The 17719-nt window shown below is 39.5% G+C and overlaps 1 protein-coding gene and 1 pseudogene across 1 annotated transcript; one reads left to right on the top strand and one right to left on the bottom strand.

The window, feature by feature from the left end:
- Window positions 1-881: 881 nt before the first annotated feature.
- Window positions 882-2318, bottom strand: LOC133096678 (serine/threonine-protein kinase MARK2-like). The gene has a single exon (XM_061198282.1). The coding sequence runs from the start codon at window positions 2316-2318 to the stop codon at window positions 882-884; it is 1437 nt and encodes a 478-aa protein (XP_061054265.1).
- A 5055-nt stretch (window positions 2319-7373) lies between these two features.
- LOC133096512 (taste receptor type 2 member 39-like) lies at window positions 7374-8337 on the top strand (annotated as a pseudogene).
- The last annotated feature ends 9382 nt before the right edge of the window (window positions 8338-17719 follow it).

Consider the following 17719-nt stretch of genomic DNA (forward strand, 5'->3'; position numbering starts at 1 on the left):
CACGTGCCTCGCGGCCAAAAAACCAAAACATACTACCGGAGCAATATTGTAACAAATTCAATAAAGACTTTTAAAATGGTCCACATCAAAAAACTAAAATATAATAAAATAAATCCATGCATCAGGGCCCCTCCGCACTGGGGAACGGGAGAGCCCAACTGCTGCATGACAGTCATGAAACTCAGCTGCACAGGGACCTTACCACACCGCACACAGGCTGCTTCACGGGACCTTGTTATCCTATGAATGGGCCTCTCTGTTGTAATTAACACAGGCCGCAGGGACCACAAGTTCCCCTCGGCCCTTCTGAAAATGTTCGGGAATGCTAGTGCAGGAAGGTAATACACACTTTCTGCATTTCTGCCCTGCGGCGCAGCAGTTGTTGCTGTTGGGAGTCATTGTGCTAATTCTCTTAGGTCATTTTTCCCTTTAGCTGTTCTGACTAACTCCCAGCACTGCGCGGCTACACACTTGTCTCACTGGAAGATGCACAGCCCCAATTCTGTGCGGGGACGACGCAAAGCAGAGTGTGACGCGTCTTTCTGGAGCATCAAGTTTATTAACCAGAATTGGAAGAACCAAGGAGCTCTTGGAACAAGAACTATCCCCCTCCCCCACCAACACGGAAGACAGAAGAGTAGGGGAGGGGAGACGTGCCCCAGGAATGACAGTCCGGTCTCTGAAGTTTCACCCAGGTGGGGGTTGAGGGGCAGACCTGCAGCCATGGTGGCCTCGCTTTCGGTCGCCCGGGCTGCTCCGGACCATCCTCTGAGCTGGCCAGGGTCTTGGATACGATGCTTCTGAAGGCCGCGCAGAGGACACGCTCATCTTCCACTGGACCGGGCCCCAGGGAGCGCGGCGGCCTGACCTTCCTGCCTCGGTCATCCATGGGGTTCACATGGGCTCACTTTATTACGACGCCTCTTGCTGGGCAGCTTGCAACAAAGATGTTTTAAAATGAAGTTCCAGATTCTCCCAGCCACCCCTTGCTTTTTCTGGCTGTAGCCAGAGAGAGTGGATGAGGACACACTCTCAGGCTGCCCAGTGTGGGAGGACCTTCCAGGGTTGGACACACACAGGGGGCAGCTGGTTCCCTCTGGGGCTCCAATCCTGCTGCTGCTGGAGGTGGATGTCCCAGTGCCACACTGGGGGGCTGGGCTGGGGGTGGCAGTCCTCGCCTCCAGGCTGGGTGGGGGACAGGCAGACTCACCGGTCTTCTGCCCTGCCTGCTGGTCTTCCTGCAGCTGCACATTTTTTCTCTGGTAGAGCCACCTGGTTTGCACGGAGGACACCACAGGGCTTGGAGAAGGCTCAAGTTCACTGCCACTGAGGTCCCCGGAAGAGAAGGGCATCACAGTTATGATGGAGACCCCCACCTTGGGTTTCCTGGGGCTCACACTGCCTGTTCCAGTGTCCTGGATCTGGTCGCAAGTCAAGCCCGGAGTCCTCACCATTGTCACCTCCAGGTCCTCTTCACAGGGTGGCTGGAGTGGCTCCTTCTGGCCCATGTTCACCCATGGATGCCTCATGAGGTCAGGTAAGGTGCCTCTGTCACTGGGGTTGAGGGCAATCATTTTTCGTAATAGATCCCTTATCTCCAAAGACAGATAAGGTGGGATGGGGTACTGCCCTTGTAGGATTTGCTTCCGCAGTTCCTGGAAGTCTTTTCCCACAAAGGGCTGGGACCCAGTTACCATGGTGTAGAGCACTGCTCCCAAGCTCCACACGTCCACCGCAGGGCCGCTGTAGCTCTGCCCTAGGAAGAGTTCCGGGGCAGCATAACGGTGTGTGCCACAGATCGTGTCCGCTTGGCCAGTGTCATCACACTCGTTGCTGAGGCCAAAGTCTGTAAGTTTGATATTCATGTTGGAATCAAAGAGGAGGTTCAGTGGCTTCAGGTCCCGGTGCACGATGCCCCTCTCGTGGCAGTGCTGCAGGGCGGAGACCAGCTGCTGGAACGGGCCTCGGGCCTCCGCCTCTGTCATACGGCCATGGATCTTCAAATAGCGGTACATGTCCCCCCCACTGAGGTACTCCAGCACCACGAAAAATGTCTCCTCCGTGTCAATCACCCCCAGCAGTTTTACAATATTGGGGTGATTCAGAGCCTTCAGACTGCACACTTCCCGGAAAACTGCCTGGACACTTGAGAAGCTCTGACGCCTTTTCTTTATGACCTTCACAGCCACCTGTGTCCCGGTCAGAATGTGCCGGGCCAACTTCACTTTACCGAAGGTGCCTTCACCAATGGTGTGGAGGATCTCGAAGTCATCAATATGAGCCTCCTTGTCAGCAGAGTTGGCTGTGAGGCCCGGCATCGTGGTGATCTGCTAACTACACTGACTGACAGCACTACCGAGCAACGCTAACTATGCTAACTAACAATGCTAACTGTACTAACAGTGCTAAGTATGCTATCTCTACTAACAACGCTAACTACGCTAACTGTACCAACAGCGCTAACTAGTACTAACTACACTAACTATGCTAATCAAGTATTAACTATACCAACTATGCTAACTATACCAACACTACTGACTACGCTAACTGTAGAAAGAAAAATGAGACAAATAAAAAAGAGTAGAGAAAAGAGGGAAAAAAATCAACAAAATGGCAGAAACAAGGAAAAAACAAGCTAACTGTAGGTCCAAGGCTGTCAGGTCACCAAAAGCAGCTTCCTGGGCTCTAAGGACCAAAAACCTGGGCCCAGCTTTCTCTTTTATACGGCTTTGTGAAGTACATCACAATGGTGCACTCTGAGGTCAGAGCAAGAAGTGGGCTCATCACAGCTGGGGATACACCACAGTGGTTTTCGCACTTTTTGAGTTCAAGGCCCCTTTACACTTAGGAAAAAGGATCCCAAAGAAATTTTTCTTTACGTGTGTTATTAGATATTGGTATTCACTTTGTTATAAATTAAAATCTGTAGGCTACTTCAGTGGCCTTTTTATTTCTAGTTTGAAAATGTGTAATAATTTTAAAGACCTCATAATGTCTACACTTGAAATGTTCAATTCCTTTTCCTTAAATTCTGGTCTCAAAATAATGTTACAACTTCACTGACCTCACGATGCTATACAAAATGTTCTGTTGCATAAGACATGATAAGGTACATTATGAAAGTCTATGAAGCTGAGAGAAGATTTGCCAGGAAGGTCATGAGCAGATTTCTCATCGGGAGCCTCGGAGGCCAGATGGCATGGCTCAATGTACTTGAAGTGTTGAAGGAAAGAAACCGTCAACCAAGAATCCTATATCTAGCAAAACTTTCCTTCGAAAATGAGGGAGAAATCAAGACCTTCCCAGTTAATCAAGAGTTGAGAGAGTTCTTAACCACCAGACCTGCCTGCCACAGGGAGTTCTTCAGGTTGGAGTCAAGGTCCCTGCACAGTAGCTCAAAGCCTTATGAAGAAATAAAGACCTCTGGCCAAAGTAGACAGACGGGCGATGAGAAAAGCTAGTACTATTGTAACTTTGGCTTGTAGCTCCACTTTTTGTCTTCTATTTGATTTAAGAGACTAATATATAATAAAATACACACATATAAATCAAAAAAAAAAAAAAAGATCACCTCTTCACCTAGAAAAGTTACTTCACCCCCACTTTAGCCTAACTTTGGGAATTCCCATCAACAACATTCTTCTTTCCACTGCAGGAAGCAACGCTGCCGGAAGCTATGGCAAGCAGAGCCTCTTCTAAAATGCCTTGGATGATTGCAGCAACATGGATGCAACTAGAGATTATCATACTGAGTGAAGTCAGTCAGAAAGAGAAAGACAAATACCATGTGATACCACTTACATGTGGAATCTAAAGTATGGCACAAATGAACCTATCTATGAAACAGAAACAGACTCACAGACATAGAGAACTGACTTGTGGTTGCCGAGGAGGAGGGGGGTGGGAGAGGGAAGGGCTGGGAGTGTGGCATTAGCAGATGTAAACTATTATATATAGGAGGGATAAACAACAAGGTCCTACTGTATAGCACAGGGAACGATAGTCAATATCCTGTGATAAACTGTAATGGAAAAGAATATAAAAAAGGAACGTCTATATGTGTATAACTGAGTCACTTTGCCATACAGCAGATTGGCACAAGATTGTAAATCAACGATACGTCAATAAAAACAATAAAATAAAATAAAAAATGCCTCTGAGGATGTACAGAGCCCCTGCTCCTGCTGACTACGTCTCTGCAGCACCCAACACTGTGAAACCCCGCCCCCAGCTGAGGTCACTCCAGTCCTGTGTCTCCTTCCTTTGTCCTCTGTCTCCCACCAGTGTTTCTCTAACACAAACACAAAGAACTGCTGTGTTTTCACTCAGTCTCACTGTTCACGTTCCCACGCTTGATTGGGGCATCAGACCTGCAAGAGTTCAAAACTTACTGGGTGGTAGAACTGCCATTTCTCTGCCTGTCTCTCATTATAAAGAACTTCTCTGAAATTCTGAATTCACTGGTCTGGTCGTCCATTCACCAGCAAGTATCTAGGTACTGGGGTTAAGAGCTAGGAATGAGATACAGTTGTTAGTAAAGAAACAACCAACCCCAAATGGAGTCACTTGTGCTAAGTCCCACATCAGCAAACCAAGACTTAATATCTAACCTAATTGCACTTTCAGCCTCTCTCAGGAATGTGACCTTTCACCAATAGATCTGGAACTACCTGGTCAGCACTAGAGGGGTGACCCCCACCTTCCCCCACAAGGAAGGTGACCCTGCCTGAAACAATCCACTCTTAGCTAGAAACTTCCCTTTTCCGCCCCCTCCTGCCTGTAAAGGTCTTGCATTTTTTACAGCCCCGCAGAGCTCCTTTCTACTTGTTCAATGAGATGCTGCCCGGTTCATAAATCATTGAATAAAGCCAATTCGATCTTCAAATTTACTCAGTTAGAATTTTATTTTTTTAATACAGTGATGAGCAAAACACATAAAAAGAGAGGCATCAAACTCTTCAGAGAGTGTATCCCATTATCCCTCACACTCTTGGAAGCCTGGGTCAGCAGAAATGGAGGAGAGCCAGTGACAAGAAAAAGCCTCTTGAAAACCAAATCAGAGGTCCTGAAATACTACAGACTTACTTGTACAAGTGGGTGGGAACAAGCAGAGAGTAGCAGTTGTTTATTATTGTACACTGTATTCGAGGGAAACATTTGGAGTTCAAGAATAGAGATTTAAAGATGAGATGCTAAAATGCATAACCACTTGTCCAAAACAGGCCAGAAAACCTTAAGTTTTTGCCTTGTTTAAAAGAAGTCCTAAGTAAAGGGAAAACCAAATATTATGAAAAATTTGGGAGACATCTCACATACCAACCTTCCCTTTATTTGAATTACTTCATTATCATTACTTTAGAGTTATGTACACTCATCAAAGTTAATTTATTCTGAGTTGAGAAGTCCATTTTATCATCGTGTGTATTGTGCTTACATTTTAAAATCAGAAACAACTTCCCCAAGATAAAACTGATTCTTCATCTCTTTTGGTTTTAATATTCCAAAATAGATTAGGTGACTTGGGGTATTATTTTGACCCTATGTTGATTTGCCTACCTTGTAAAGGAGCAAGGAACTTTTCCTTCAACCCTTATTTTCCTAGTGATTTGTTTAAAATGAAAGGTAAATATGTGTTTGTGGGCATGTGTGTGTGTGTACAATCGTTTTTATATAGAGATTTATTTGTCTCAATTCACTTTGTAAAAGAGGTTTGTCTCAGAAAATCAGTGTCTTCTTGCTTTACTATTGTGCTATTGTGATTTATAATAAGAAATACATTTGGTCTTTGCCCCCTTTTCTGGCACAGAGCTCCTAAAACCCTTGGAATTTCCTCAGTGAGGAGATCAACAAAAATGCCTTTGTTATGTTAACAAGGTGACTTTTGGAACCCACCTAAGGGTGGGGACTGATTGCCAGGAAAACCAATGGTGAATACAAGGTTGGAACTTTCAGTCCCACCCCCAGGTTTCCAGGAAAGGGGGAGAGGCTGGAGGTTGAAACAATAACCAATGGCCAATGATTTAATCAACTGCACCTATGTAACAAAGCCTCCATTAAAACCCAAAAGAACTGGGTTCAAAGAGCTTTCAGACTGGTGAACACATGAGGTGCTCGGGGTGTGGTACCCCAAAGGGGGTGTGGAAGCTCCGTGCCCCTTCCCACGACCTTGCTCTATGCATCCCTTCCGTCTGGGTGTTCATCTATGATCATAACCTTTTATAATAAATTGGTAAATGTAAACAAGCTGTTTTCTTGAGTTCTGTGAGCCACTCCAGCAAATTAACTGAAACCAAAAAGAGGGTCATAACTCTAACTTATAACCAATAAGTCTAGGTGACAACCTAGACTTGGGATTGGCATCTGAAATGGAGGGCAGTCTGGCGGGACTGAGCCCTTAACCTGTGGATCTGATGTCATCTCCAGGTAGATAGTGTCAGAATTGAGTTAAATTGTAGGGCACCGAGACAGTGTTGCAGAATTGTTTGCTGTGGGGGAAAAAAACCACACGTGTTTAGTGACCAGAAGTGTCCAAAGGAAAGTGTTCTGTGTGAGGAGTGAAAAAAAAAATCTCACAGGTGGGTTTTTTTCCAACTCAATTATTCTTCCCTTAAGCCCTGAGGGCATCACAAAAGACCAACAGGATAAAAAGTTACAGTTAAGCCAACCCTGCCTTCAGGCTTTGGTGCACACAAAAGGATCCACAGGGGTAGGTAGTATAACATAGTGGGTAAGAACAAGGACTCTGGGACCATGTGACTCGGGTTTGAATCCCAACTCTCTCTCTCCTTCTCCGTCTCCCTCTCCCTCTTTGACTTTGGACAAGTTATTTAGCCTCAGTTTCCTCCCCTGCAAAATGGAGATAATAAAAGTACATTCTTCAGAGGGTTGTTGTAAGGCTTAAATTTCATGATATGTATAAAGTGTTTGGACAGGGCCTAGCCCATAGCTATAAATATTTGAAGTTATTATTACTTTCAATCAGTTCCCTGTGGTCACACGTGAGACGCAGTTATCTGGTGACTTAGTGGACGGATGGTTGACTTAACTAGAGCTACTCAAGAACACAGCTCTCAACACTATGTCAGTGATTCACAAAGGAGCGTCTACTCAAGTTCCTCCCTGGGCCCCACGATTCAACTCACACCCCAGGGCATCCGAAAGGACACGGGAGAGGATTAGAAAACAACTCCTTCCATCATTTGCATCTCCAGACTTAGAACTAAGAGTTCTAAAATAAACAAATGGAGTAGATTTGGAAATGATGCATCAACTGCTGCTTCTTGTGACATGAAGAGTGGGAGCTATCACAAATCTGCCCATCACACGCTAGGGAGACATTTTCCTCACACACCAAAGAGAAGCAACAACTCAGGATGACGGAAACCTGCAATCCCCCAGAAAATCAACTGTCACCATCTCGCATCATTTTGATGTGAATAATTATAGGCACTGAATGCGTCCTTGGTATCACTGCAAGTGGGTTCATTGTGGCTATAAATACAGCAGAATGGATTCACAACAAGGCAGTTTCCACAAGTGGCAAGATCCTGCTTTTCCTGAGTGTATCCAGAAGAGCGCTACAAAGCTTCATGATGCTAGAACTCACCTTCAGTTCAACATCCCCACATTTTTATAATCAAGACATTCATTGTATATGATACATTCAAAGGAAGTTTCATGTTCATAAATTATTGTAGCCTCTGGTTTGCTGCCTGGCTTAGATTCTTCTACTTCGTGAAGATTGCGGATTTCTCCTACCCCCTTTTCCTCAAGCTGAAGTAGAGAATTTCTGGATTGATGCCCTGGTTTCTGTGACTATCAGTGTTTGTTTCCTTGGGCCACAGTGTGTTCTTCCTCAAAAACATCTACACTGTTCATTGCAACAATCCTTTTTCTAGCCCCTCCTTCAACTCCACTAAGAAAAATTACTTTACTGAGACCAGTGTGATCAGCCTGGTTCTTTTCTTTCACATGGGAATCTTCGTTCCTCTCATCACATTCATCCTGGCCGCCACCCTGCTGATCATCTCTCTCAAGAGACACACCCTACCCATGGAAAGCAATGCCACTGGCTCCAGGGACCCCAGCATGGAGGCTCATGTGGGGACCATCAAAGCTATCAGCTATTTTCTCATTTGCTAAATTTTCAATGCAGATGCTCTATTTCTTTCCATGTCCAACATCTTTGATATCAACAGTTCCTAGAATATTTTGTGCAAAATCATCATGGCTGCCTACCCTGTTGGCCACTCCATTCTACTGATACAGGACAACCCTGGGTTGAGAAGAGCCTGGAAGCGGTTTCAGGCTCATGTTCACCTTTACTTAAAAGAGTAGACTCTATGATCCACACCCAAACCACCTACCCCAACCAGCTCTGCCCTTCCCTCACCTAGACCTCTCTCTTCCTGCCTCCTTTCTTCCCCAAACCTGATCTGATCCTTTCACTCGATGTGTTTTTTGTATTGGAATTGGATCTTCATTCCTCTTTTGCTTCATGGGCACAATCTTAGTGATGCTTGACATATTCTTCACCTGAGTCTTCCATTTCTACCTCCCCTTTCTCTATCTAAAGCAGTGGTTCTGGACACTGGCTACACATTAGAATCTCTAGGGGAATTTTTTTTTTAAAACACCAATGTCCAGGCCTGACCCCAGATCAGTGAAGTCAGGATTTCTGGTGTTGGAACTTGGACAACGTGTTCAGTTCTCAAGGTGATCCTGATGTGTAGCCAGAGTTGATGTAGCCACCAAAATAAAGGAAGGCTTTGCAACTTGAACTTCTTGCAATTCCTCTCTTTCCCCATCCACGTGTCTTTTAAACAGATTCAGATTATTCGGGAAGCTTTCTGAGTAACAGCTGCAAATGCATTTTATCTCCATCCTCCAAAGACATAATCTGAATAATTTGGAATATTTATCAAAATTAACAGGACATAAAATATCTTTCAACCGAAAAATTACTAAGAACTCTTCCCATAGATAAGATATGGTTTATATATATATATATATATATATATATATATATGGAAAAAAATATGTGCAGGAAGATGTTCACTGCAGGACTACTCATTAATGAGGGAACTCATATCTGAAAATGGAAACTTATGCAAACATTTTTAAACTGAGACAGATGCATGTGTCCTGAAATGAAAAGATCGCCAGTATGTTGTTAAGTACAAAATGCAAGCAGATATTTTATGATTCAATTTATGTTTTTAATGCAATATAAATGCTTCTTGTGCATATATATGTATATATAATGTTTCTAGAAGGATGTACCAAAAATGATTTAACATAGGACTTCTGAATAGTGGCATCAGGTGTCTGGGGATAATTGAAACATTTACACTTAATTTTATAGCTTTTTGCGTTGTTTGAACTATTCAGAACATGTATGATGCACTAATTTCAAAATTTTAAAAGATTTATAGTTTTTTTAATTACAAAGAAAACTAGGTAAGTGAGCAACGTTTGAGGGAAAGAACTGTGTATCTTAATGAGTTGATTGAAACCACTGGTTTTTATAAACATGCAAACCTTCAAAATCATAAGTTAAACATCTCCACTCCTATCACTACCTCCTATTTTTCATTTTATTAGCTCAAGGGCTGCGGTGGAAAATCGCCAGCTTTCAATCCACTGACATGTCTAGATTCTCTGTCCCTCTATCAACCCCTCTTCTTCACTTTCCTTCATAGCAATTTGGAATACTGGTTAATCATACCCACACCCTTAAAAATGTTTTCAGCATATACAGATGAAGTGAGATGATGTCTGAGATTTGTTCTGAGATAATTCTGCAGAGGGCAAAGGGGTAGGGAGGTTTACATGGGTCTTATGCTGATGATTTTTTTCAAACAAGGACTCAGGTACATGCTGGTTCTTTATACTAGTCTATTTCAGGGTATGTTTGAAATTTTCCCTAATACATTTTTTATATAAATGAATTATAAAAAACTTTCATTTCCTGGTCCCTGTTTCCCATCATGAATCTTCATCCCCATCATGCGGAATCATTGCACATCTAGATGAACCCAACTATTTAACACCCCACATTTACTTCTAAGCAGCCTGGTGTTGCTTGAGATCTCTCACAACTAGATGAAGTTATGTTCCTACAGATTCATGCTCTTCAGCCTCAAATGAGTAACATCACTGGGCATTTCTAGCCTGTATTTCCCTAAAGAAGTCATTCATTAACTACCCATGATGACTATCTCATAACTTTTCCTCAGCCCTAAACCTCCAGTCTATCATCTCTCTGCCTTATTTTCAACTGATGAAGTTGCCCTTACATTTTTTTTTTTTTTTTTGATAGAAGGAAGTCACTAGGAGGTCATTCCTTCACCTTCCCGTTAGCGAATCTATCAAACCACTAATTTTCTCCTACATTTCTAATATTTCAATAGAAAGAGTGCCCTTCTATCAACATAGATACAGAGAACAAATTGGTGGTTGTAAGAGGTGGGGGGGGGAGGGATGAGAAAAATAGGTAAACTAGGTTTTTTTTTAAGTTCAAATAAAATTTAAAATTTTTAAATAAATACATCTAGGCAAAAGGAGATATTACAAACAGATCATAATCATGAATTTGAATGTGTTACTCAAAATTTTAAGAGCTATTTTTCAATGTCCAATTTCAAAATATACATGTTGAACACATGTGTACATTTCTGGTCAATATATAATTAGTAGTGGGATTTCACAGTTACAGAATATGTATATCTTCAGCTTTTATATATGCTCCCAAACTGCTTTCCAATAAAGTTCACTGTATTTTCATACACAGTGAAATACTACATAGTACTGGAACAAATTCAGATAAATCACAAAAATGAAATCTCATAAACACAGATATACGAGAGGATAGATATTACGGTACCATGTTTAACAATATAAGCATCACCGAAACTGCTCTCTGCAATTTTAAGACAGGATATGTGGGGTGGCTATTGTCTAGAAAGGAGCAAAGGGGGACTTCTGGGGCACTGGTACCATGGTAATATTTTGTTTCATGATCTGGGTGCAAGTTACTTATTTTTAGTTTGTGAAAATCAATGAGTTATATAACTTCAATGAAGAGTTTAAAAAATTAAGTGGCTATACATGTATATATGTATTTGTGTATAAATACTTCAATTAAAAGGTTTTAAAAATCCTAAACAAAAAAAACAAAAAACGAAACAGGATGAATGAGATGTGGTGGTGTTGGTGGTATTAAACCAACCTAGCCAGGAAGGCTGTGTGTGAGTAAATAGCATTTAAATAAGAAATAATTTTAAAAATGATAAACGCAAATCAAGAATTTAGAAAGATAATGACAAAATAAATTTAAGGAAATCATAAGGAAAACATAATTTATAAACATAATTCATTAAATATTCATTTCATGAAATATCAAAAGGGGGAGAATTAAAAATGAATATAAGAATTGGTTCATTGCAAAAAGACAAAATTAGTAGTGTTAACTTATATAATTGAGAAAGAAAGACAATGGAATAAATACACAAAATTTTTGAAAAAGGAAAAGTTACCACAAACTGGAAAAATTACAATATTCTTAAGAATCTATTTTGTTCAACTATAATAAGAGCTTGAAAACCAAGGGACTTCCCTGGTGGCACAGCGGTTAAGAATCCGCCTGCCAATGCAGGGGACACGGGTTCGAGCCCTGGTCCCGGAAGATCCCACATGCTGCGGAGCAACTAAGCCCGGGCGCCACAACTACTGAGCCTGCGCTCTAGAGCCCATGAGCCACAACTACTGAGCCCGCATGCCACAACTATTGAAGCCCAGGCGCCTAGAGCCCGTGCTCCACAACTAGAGAAGCCACCGCAATGAGAAGCCTGTGCACCGCAATGAAAAGTAGCCCCTGCTCACCGCAACTAGAGAAAGTCCACGCACAGCAATGAAGACCCAACGCAGACAAAAATAATTTTTTAAAAAATTAATTAATTAAAAAAAAAGAAAACCAAGATAAGATAGATGTTTCTAGAAAAAAATGTAGTTTACTAAAATTGACTCCAACAGAATTAGTCATTGTAGTTGAACTAGAGAAAGTTGTCAAGAACCACACCCCCAAAGTGCTAAGAATAAATGTCTTCACAAGGGAATTACACGGACTTTTGAAAAGCAGATAATTTCAAGCCTATGTAAATTCTTTCACAGAATAAAAATTAAGAGAAGCTTCCAAATTTGTTTTATAAAATCAATATAATTTTGATATCAAAACACACAAAAAATTGTCTCCCAGAAAACTACAAATCAACCTCAGTTACCAATATTTAGGCAAAAATGCTAAATAAAACTCAAAGAGATCCAAAATACAAGTTTATTCCATAAAAGTAAAGATGGTTTAATATTAGAAGATGTGTCAATGCAATTTAACATATTAACACTTAGAGAAAAATCATATAGTAATTTTTATAAATACTTAAAAAACATGAGCAAAATTCAACAGCAATTCCTATTTTAAAAATATTAATAAAATAATAGATGGATAATTTCTTAATATGATAAAATATATCTACCTTAACCTGATAGTCAGCATCATTCTTAAGGAGGGAACACTATTATTTATATTAAATTCAGGAAAAAGACAAAGATGTTCACTTTCATCCTATTAATTAATGTTGTCCCTAGATACTACCCAATGCAATTATAAAAGAGAAATAAATTGAAAGGATTTTTAAAAATTAGAAGGGAAAATACAAGTATTATATGTAGAATATATAATGGTATAAATAAAAACTCAAACAACTGAAAAATTATTACAAATAGTAAGAGCATGAAATATGGAAGGGAAAAAAAACCCTTATAAGAGCAAAAAAAGATAAAATACTAGCAATAAAGTTAACAAAAAATAAGCAAGATCTATGTGAAGACTACTATAAAATGCCCCAGAGGTACACAACAGGAGATTTGAACAAGTAGAATAGCTACTATGTCATTGAGTGGAAAGAATCAATGTCATTAAATGTAACATTTCCATAAATGAATCAAAATTCAGTGTGATATACACAAATGCCAAAATTTTTCTATACCAATTGACTACAAACATTATGTGGAAAAATAAAGCAAGCATAACTAGAAACATTCTGAAAACAAATCAAAAAAAATGAGGGAGGATTAATCCCATGAGATAAACATATTATGAAGCTAACATATTCAAACTAGTGTGATACAGGACAATAAATAGCCAATGAAACCAAGTAGAAAGTCCAGAAATATGAGAATTTAGTATATGATAAAAGTAGTATAGCAAAACAGTAAGGAAATGATGGATTATTCAAATAAATGGTATTAGAACAGTTAGATAGCCTTCTGGAAAAAGACAAATTTGGATGCATCTCCCACATCTTATACCAGGATAAATTCCAAATGGATCAAAGACTTAATGTTAAAAAAATTAAATGCTAGAAGAAATCTTGGAGACTTCAAAATTAACTTTGGAGTTGGGGAAGACCTTTCTAAAAATAAAAAAGGAAAAAAAATAGAAGTTTATTAAATCTGATTACATAAAATAAAGATTCTATATGGCAATAACTACCACAAGCAAAGTCAAAGACAAATAAAAAACTGAGAAATAGTATTTGTTGCTCACATCCTGGGTAGAGGCTAATTTTGCTAATTTTTTTTATTAAGGATCCTTAGTTTTTGGGGGGCTTTGTTTTTTGGTTTGGCCACGTCATGGAGCTTGCAGGATCTCACTTCCCAGAGCTGGGATTGAACTTGGGCCACGGCAGTGAAAGCCCGGAACCCTAACCACTAGGCCACCAGGAGACTCCCTAATTTTGCTAATATATAAAGGGCTCATACAAATCAATAAGACCAATTACTAAATTAAAGAATATGATCTGGAAGTTACAGAAAATGAAATGAAGATGGCTCTTTAAAATTAAGAGCTTATAAAATGCAAAAAGGTATATAGAAATAAAAATTGTAAATCACCCATTATCCTTCAACCCAGAGACAACTTTTGCTAATATTTTTTAAATGTGCGTATGTGTGGTTGAACAAAATTGGGCTCTTACTGAATATCAATTTCTGTGACATTTTGTTTTTACTTAACATCTTGATGTTTATTTCCAATTTTATTAAATTGCTTTCCAAAACCTAAAAAAAAAAAAAAAGTTAAAAATGCTCAGCCATAAACATAACTTATAACAAGTGAAAAATTAAGACTACTCTAATTTTCACTCATCAGATTAGCAAAGATCAAAAAGTTTGGTCACACACTGTGCTGGTGATTACAGGGACCATGCAGTCTCACAGACTGATGGAATGTTAATTGCTACTTCCTCAAATGCAGTTTAGTAAGACCTATGAAAATTATGAAGGTATATCAGTCATGAGAAAGAAAGACATCCTGCCATTTGCAACGACATGGATGGACCCTGAAGACATTATGCTAAGAGAGATGAGTCAGGCAGAGAAAGAGAAATACTGTTATGATATCACTTGTATATGGAATCTAAAAAAGCCAAACTTGTAAAAACAGAGAGTAAAATGGTAGTTACCAGAGGATGCGGGGTAGGAGGTTAAGACAGAAATTGTTTAGGATACAAATTTGCAAGGAGTAGTAAGTAAGCTCTAGAGAGCTAATGCACAGTAGTGAATATAGATAACAATATTGTATTGTAATCATCAAACTTGCTAAGAGACTAGAAGTTAATGATTCCAACCACTAAAAAGAAAGGATCATTATGTAATGTGACAAAGGTACTAATTATTGCTGCAATGGCAATCATATCACAGTTTATAAATGCATCAAATTAACATGTTGCACACCTTAAATTTACACTATATGTCAAATACACTTCAATTTACAAAAAGAAAAAGAGGAAATGCTAAAAAATATTATGGAGGTACATACATTTACTTAGCAATTTTATTTGGGGGATTTATCTTACAAATATACTTGAATACACAAAAAGTGACATTTGTTGCAATATTCTTTATAATAGAAAAAATAGTAAAATCAAAACATCAACAGCCATCCATACAAAGGAGAAAGAATAGAGGTCAAGGAGGAGAAGAGAAAAGAAAGACATAAATGTGCTTATATGTGGATAGGGAACAGCTTCCAAATGTATCATTAGGGCCAAAAAACAAGTTTAAAAAGCAGTGCCTTTACTATACTATCATTTGTATTTAAAAGGGTTTTTTAAAAATACCTGAGCGTATGTTTGCTTTCCTATATAAATTCTCTCTGGAAGATTTTAATAAGAAATTAATAACATTATTTTCTTTCAAAGAAGTTAATTGTGTGGCTAGGAGACAGGAGGAGAAGGGAAATTTTTCGCTGTATACATCTTTGTATCTTCTGAATTTTCAATGGTATAAACATATAATCTATTCAAGAAATGAATAAAAATAAAATTGGAGGTGTTTTGTGATATGTGTTAGTAAATGTTGAGAATGAAGTAATGCTTACTGTATAAAGCACACCAGGCTAACCATAAAATGGTTACTATAAAGGCCACTGCCACTCATGTGTTTCCCTATCTTTGGTCTGTTTCAGCCAAAAGTGGCAAAAAAGATTTTTTTCTCAAGTTATCCAGAACTAGCATATGATATGTGACGGCCATTCTCAGAAGGCCAGGAGTATTCTCAATGTGTGTCAACTTGGGTTATGAGGGCATGTGTCTCTGGTCCAATAAATTTAAGAAATGCTGTATTAACCATAGCAAACGGGTTTATCACCACAGCTCTCCTCAGAGCCTTTAATTTGCCAAGATGCATTGAGAACCTCCATTTGGAAGTTTTAGAATGAGTTCCTATTTTGTACGTTTTGAATGGGATTGTTTATCACTAGATGTATAAATCAATTTTGTTATTGACATCCCTCCGTTTTGAGCTTTCTGATCTATTATACTTTCCTCATTATGTTTACATTTATAAAGTGGTTTAAGTCTGCTTTGTTGAATTGTTTTTTTTTTTTAATTTCCTTCCTTTTCTTAAACTTGAAATAAAATTTTTTCATACTGAAGAATGTTCACTGAGATTTCTACCAACGTAAAATCTTTGTCTGCTTAATAAGTGTTTGCCTACGTGAATGAAAAATATTACCTGCCGTATCAGTAAACAAAGGATGTTGCAGCCGTCGAGCCATCACATTATAGCCACCCAGATGGGGAGCCCTGAGGGAATTCAGGATGGAAACAGAATGCCCGCCATCAAACCACCAGATACTGCAGGCACCCCCTGACGGTGCACCCTGAGGAAACTCAGGATGAGAAAGCACAGGATACTGACCCCAATAGCTGAAGTGCATATCAAAGGAATGATTTCAGTGAGCCCAGACTCTTGCATCTTCCCATACATAGAAAAGTGCTAAATTCCTTAACTTGAGATATCTGGTTTGCTTTAATTGATAGTAATCTTTTGATGTTCTGACTACCTGGTCTTTGTTGCAAAAACTCCTATATCCTGGCTTCCCCCCACCCCCCACCCCCCTTACCTCTTTGGAGCAGTCTCTCAGAGTTATCTGAGATGCTGTGTCCCCAGCTTAAGGCCTCGGTTTTGTCTGCCGAATAAAACATAACTCTCAACTTTTAGGCTGTGCATTTTTTTCAGTCAACACGTATAAATCTAAAATGTAAAACATCTCTCTAATTGAGTCCTTTATTTTCTATACACGAAAAGATTGTTTCTAATTTACCATCACTATTGGTATGACAAGCCCTAGAAAGCTGCCTCTCTAAGTTCTAGTACATTAGTGATAAAGGAGCATCCCCCATATCATCTGCTGACTTTTTTAACGAAAGAATTTCTTTTACTCAGCACTAGAGCAAGGGTAACCTACAGTCACCTTGAGAAGGCCAGAAAGAGATGTAAAAAACTAGAGACTAAAAATCAACTGAAAATAAAATCTGAGGAATCAGTAATTAAGAGAGGGCTCAGAGAAGAAAACTGGGTTGAATCTTTTAAAAAACTGAATTATTTAACAACAATAGTAGCAACAATGACAACAAAATAACCACAAGCGTGGGAAGTGCAAGGAATGGTAAGAATAACCTGTTTATCCTTGAGTAAACAACTAAACTTTCCAAATTTTAACTTCATCATCTAAAAATGAGAGGGATAATAATGCTGATCTCACAAGGGAGCCCAGAACAATAATTAAGATAATTTATACATGGTAATTGAAATGATACGAGATGGCCATTTCGTTATTTTTTTTTATAAAGCCATATAAGGGTAGCAACTAATGTTGAATCACCAATCTCCAGAACTTAATCTATAATAAATTCACCAAATAAAACTTATTCCTCCTTCTCTTCCTATCTGCAAAGAATGAGGTTAAATTCCTTCTGAAATAGAAGCACTATTTCTTTTTCTTGTCAGGAAGAAGCAGAAGCTTGTCCTAAGGGTCCCATTTTCTGAACTTCAATGTCCATGGACTTGTAAGAAGGGAAAAATAAAGGCAAAGAGCAAAATCAATAAAGACCTTGAAACTCCCAAGCGTGAAGGAGATCCTATAGGTCACTTGAATCTATTCAGAGCAGGTCTGGACTTTAGACGGAGTCATTGCTCATGACCTGGAGTGGAAAGGGCCACCGTCCTGAGACAAAAAAAGGGTGAACTGCCCTCCCCCATTTCATAGCCAGTCTATAGGACAATGGATAAACATGGACACCTTGGGGGGAGTCCTCACTGGGCCGAAGACTTAGCTGCACTAGACAGCATCCCTCACGTGTACCGTCCTTAAAGC

The sequence above is a fragment of the Eubalaena glacialis genome, chromosome 8, assembly GCF_028564815.1.
Source record: "Eubalaena glacialis isolate mEubGla1 chromosome 8, mEubGla1.1.hap2.+ XY, whole genome shotgun sequence".
Lineage (NCBI taxonomy): Eukaryota > Metazoa > Chordata > Mammalia > Artiodactyla > Balaenidae > Eubalaena > Eubalaena glacialis.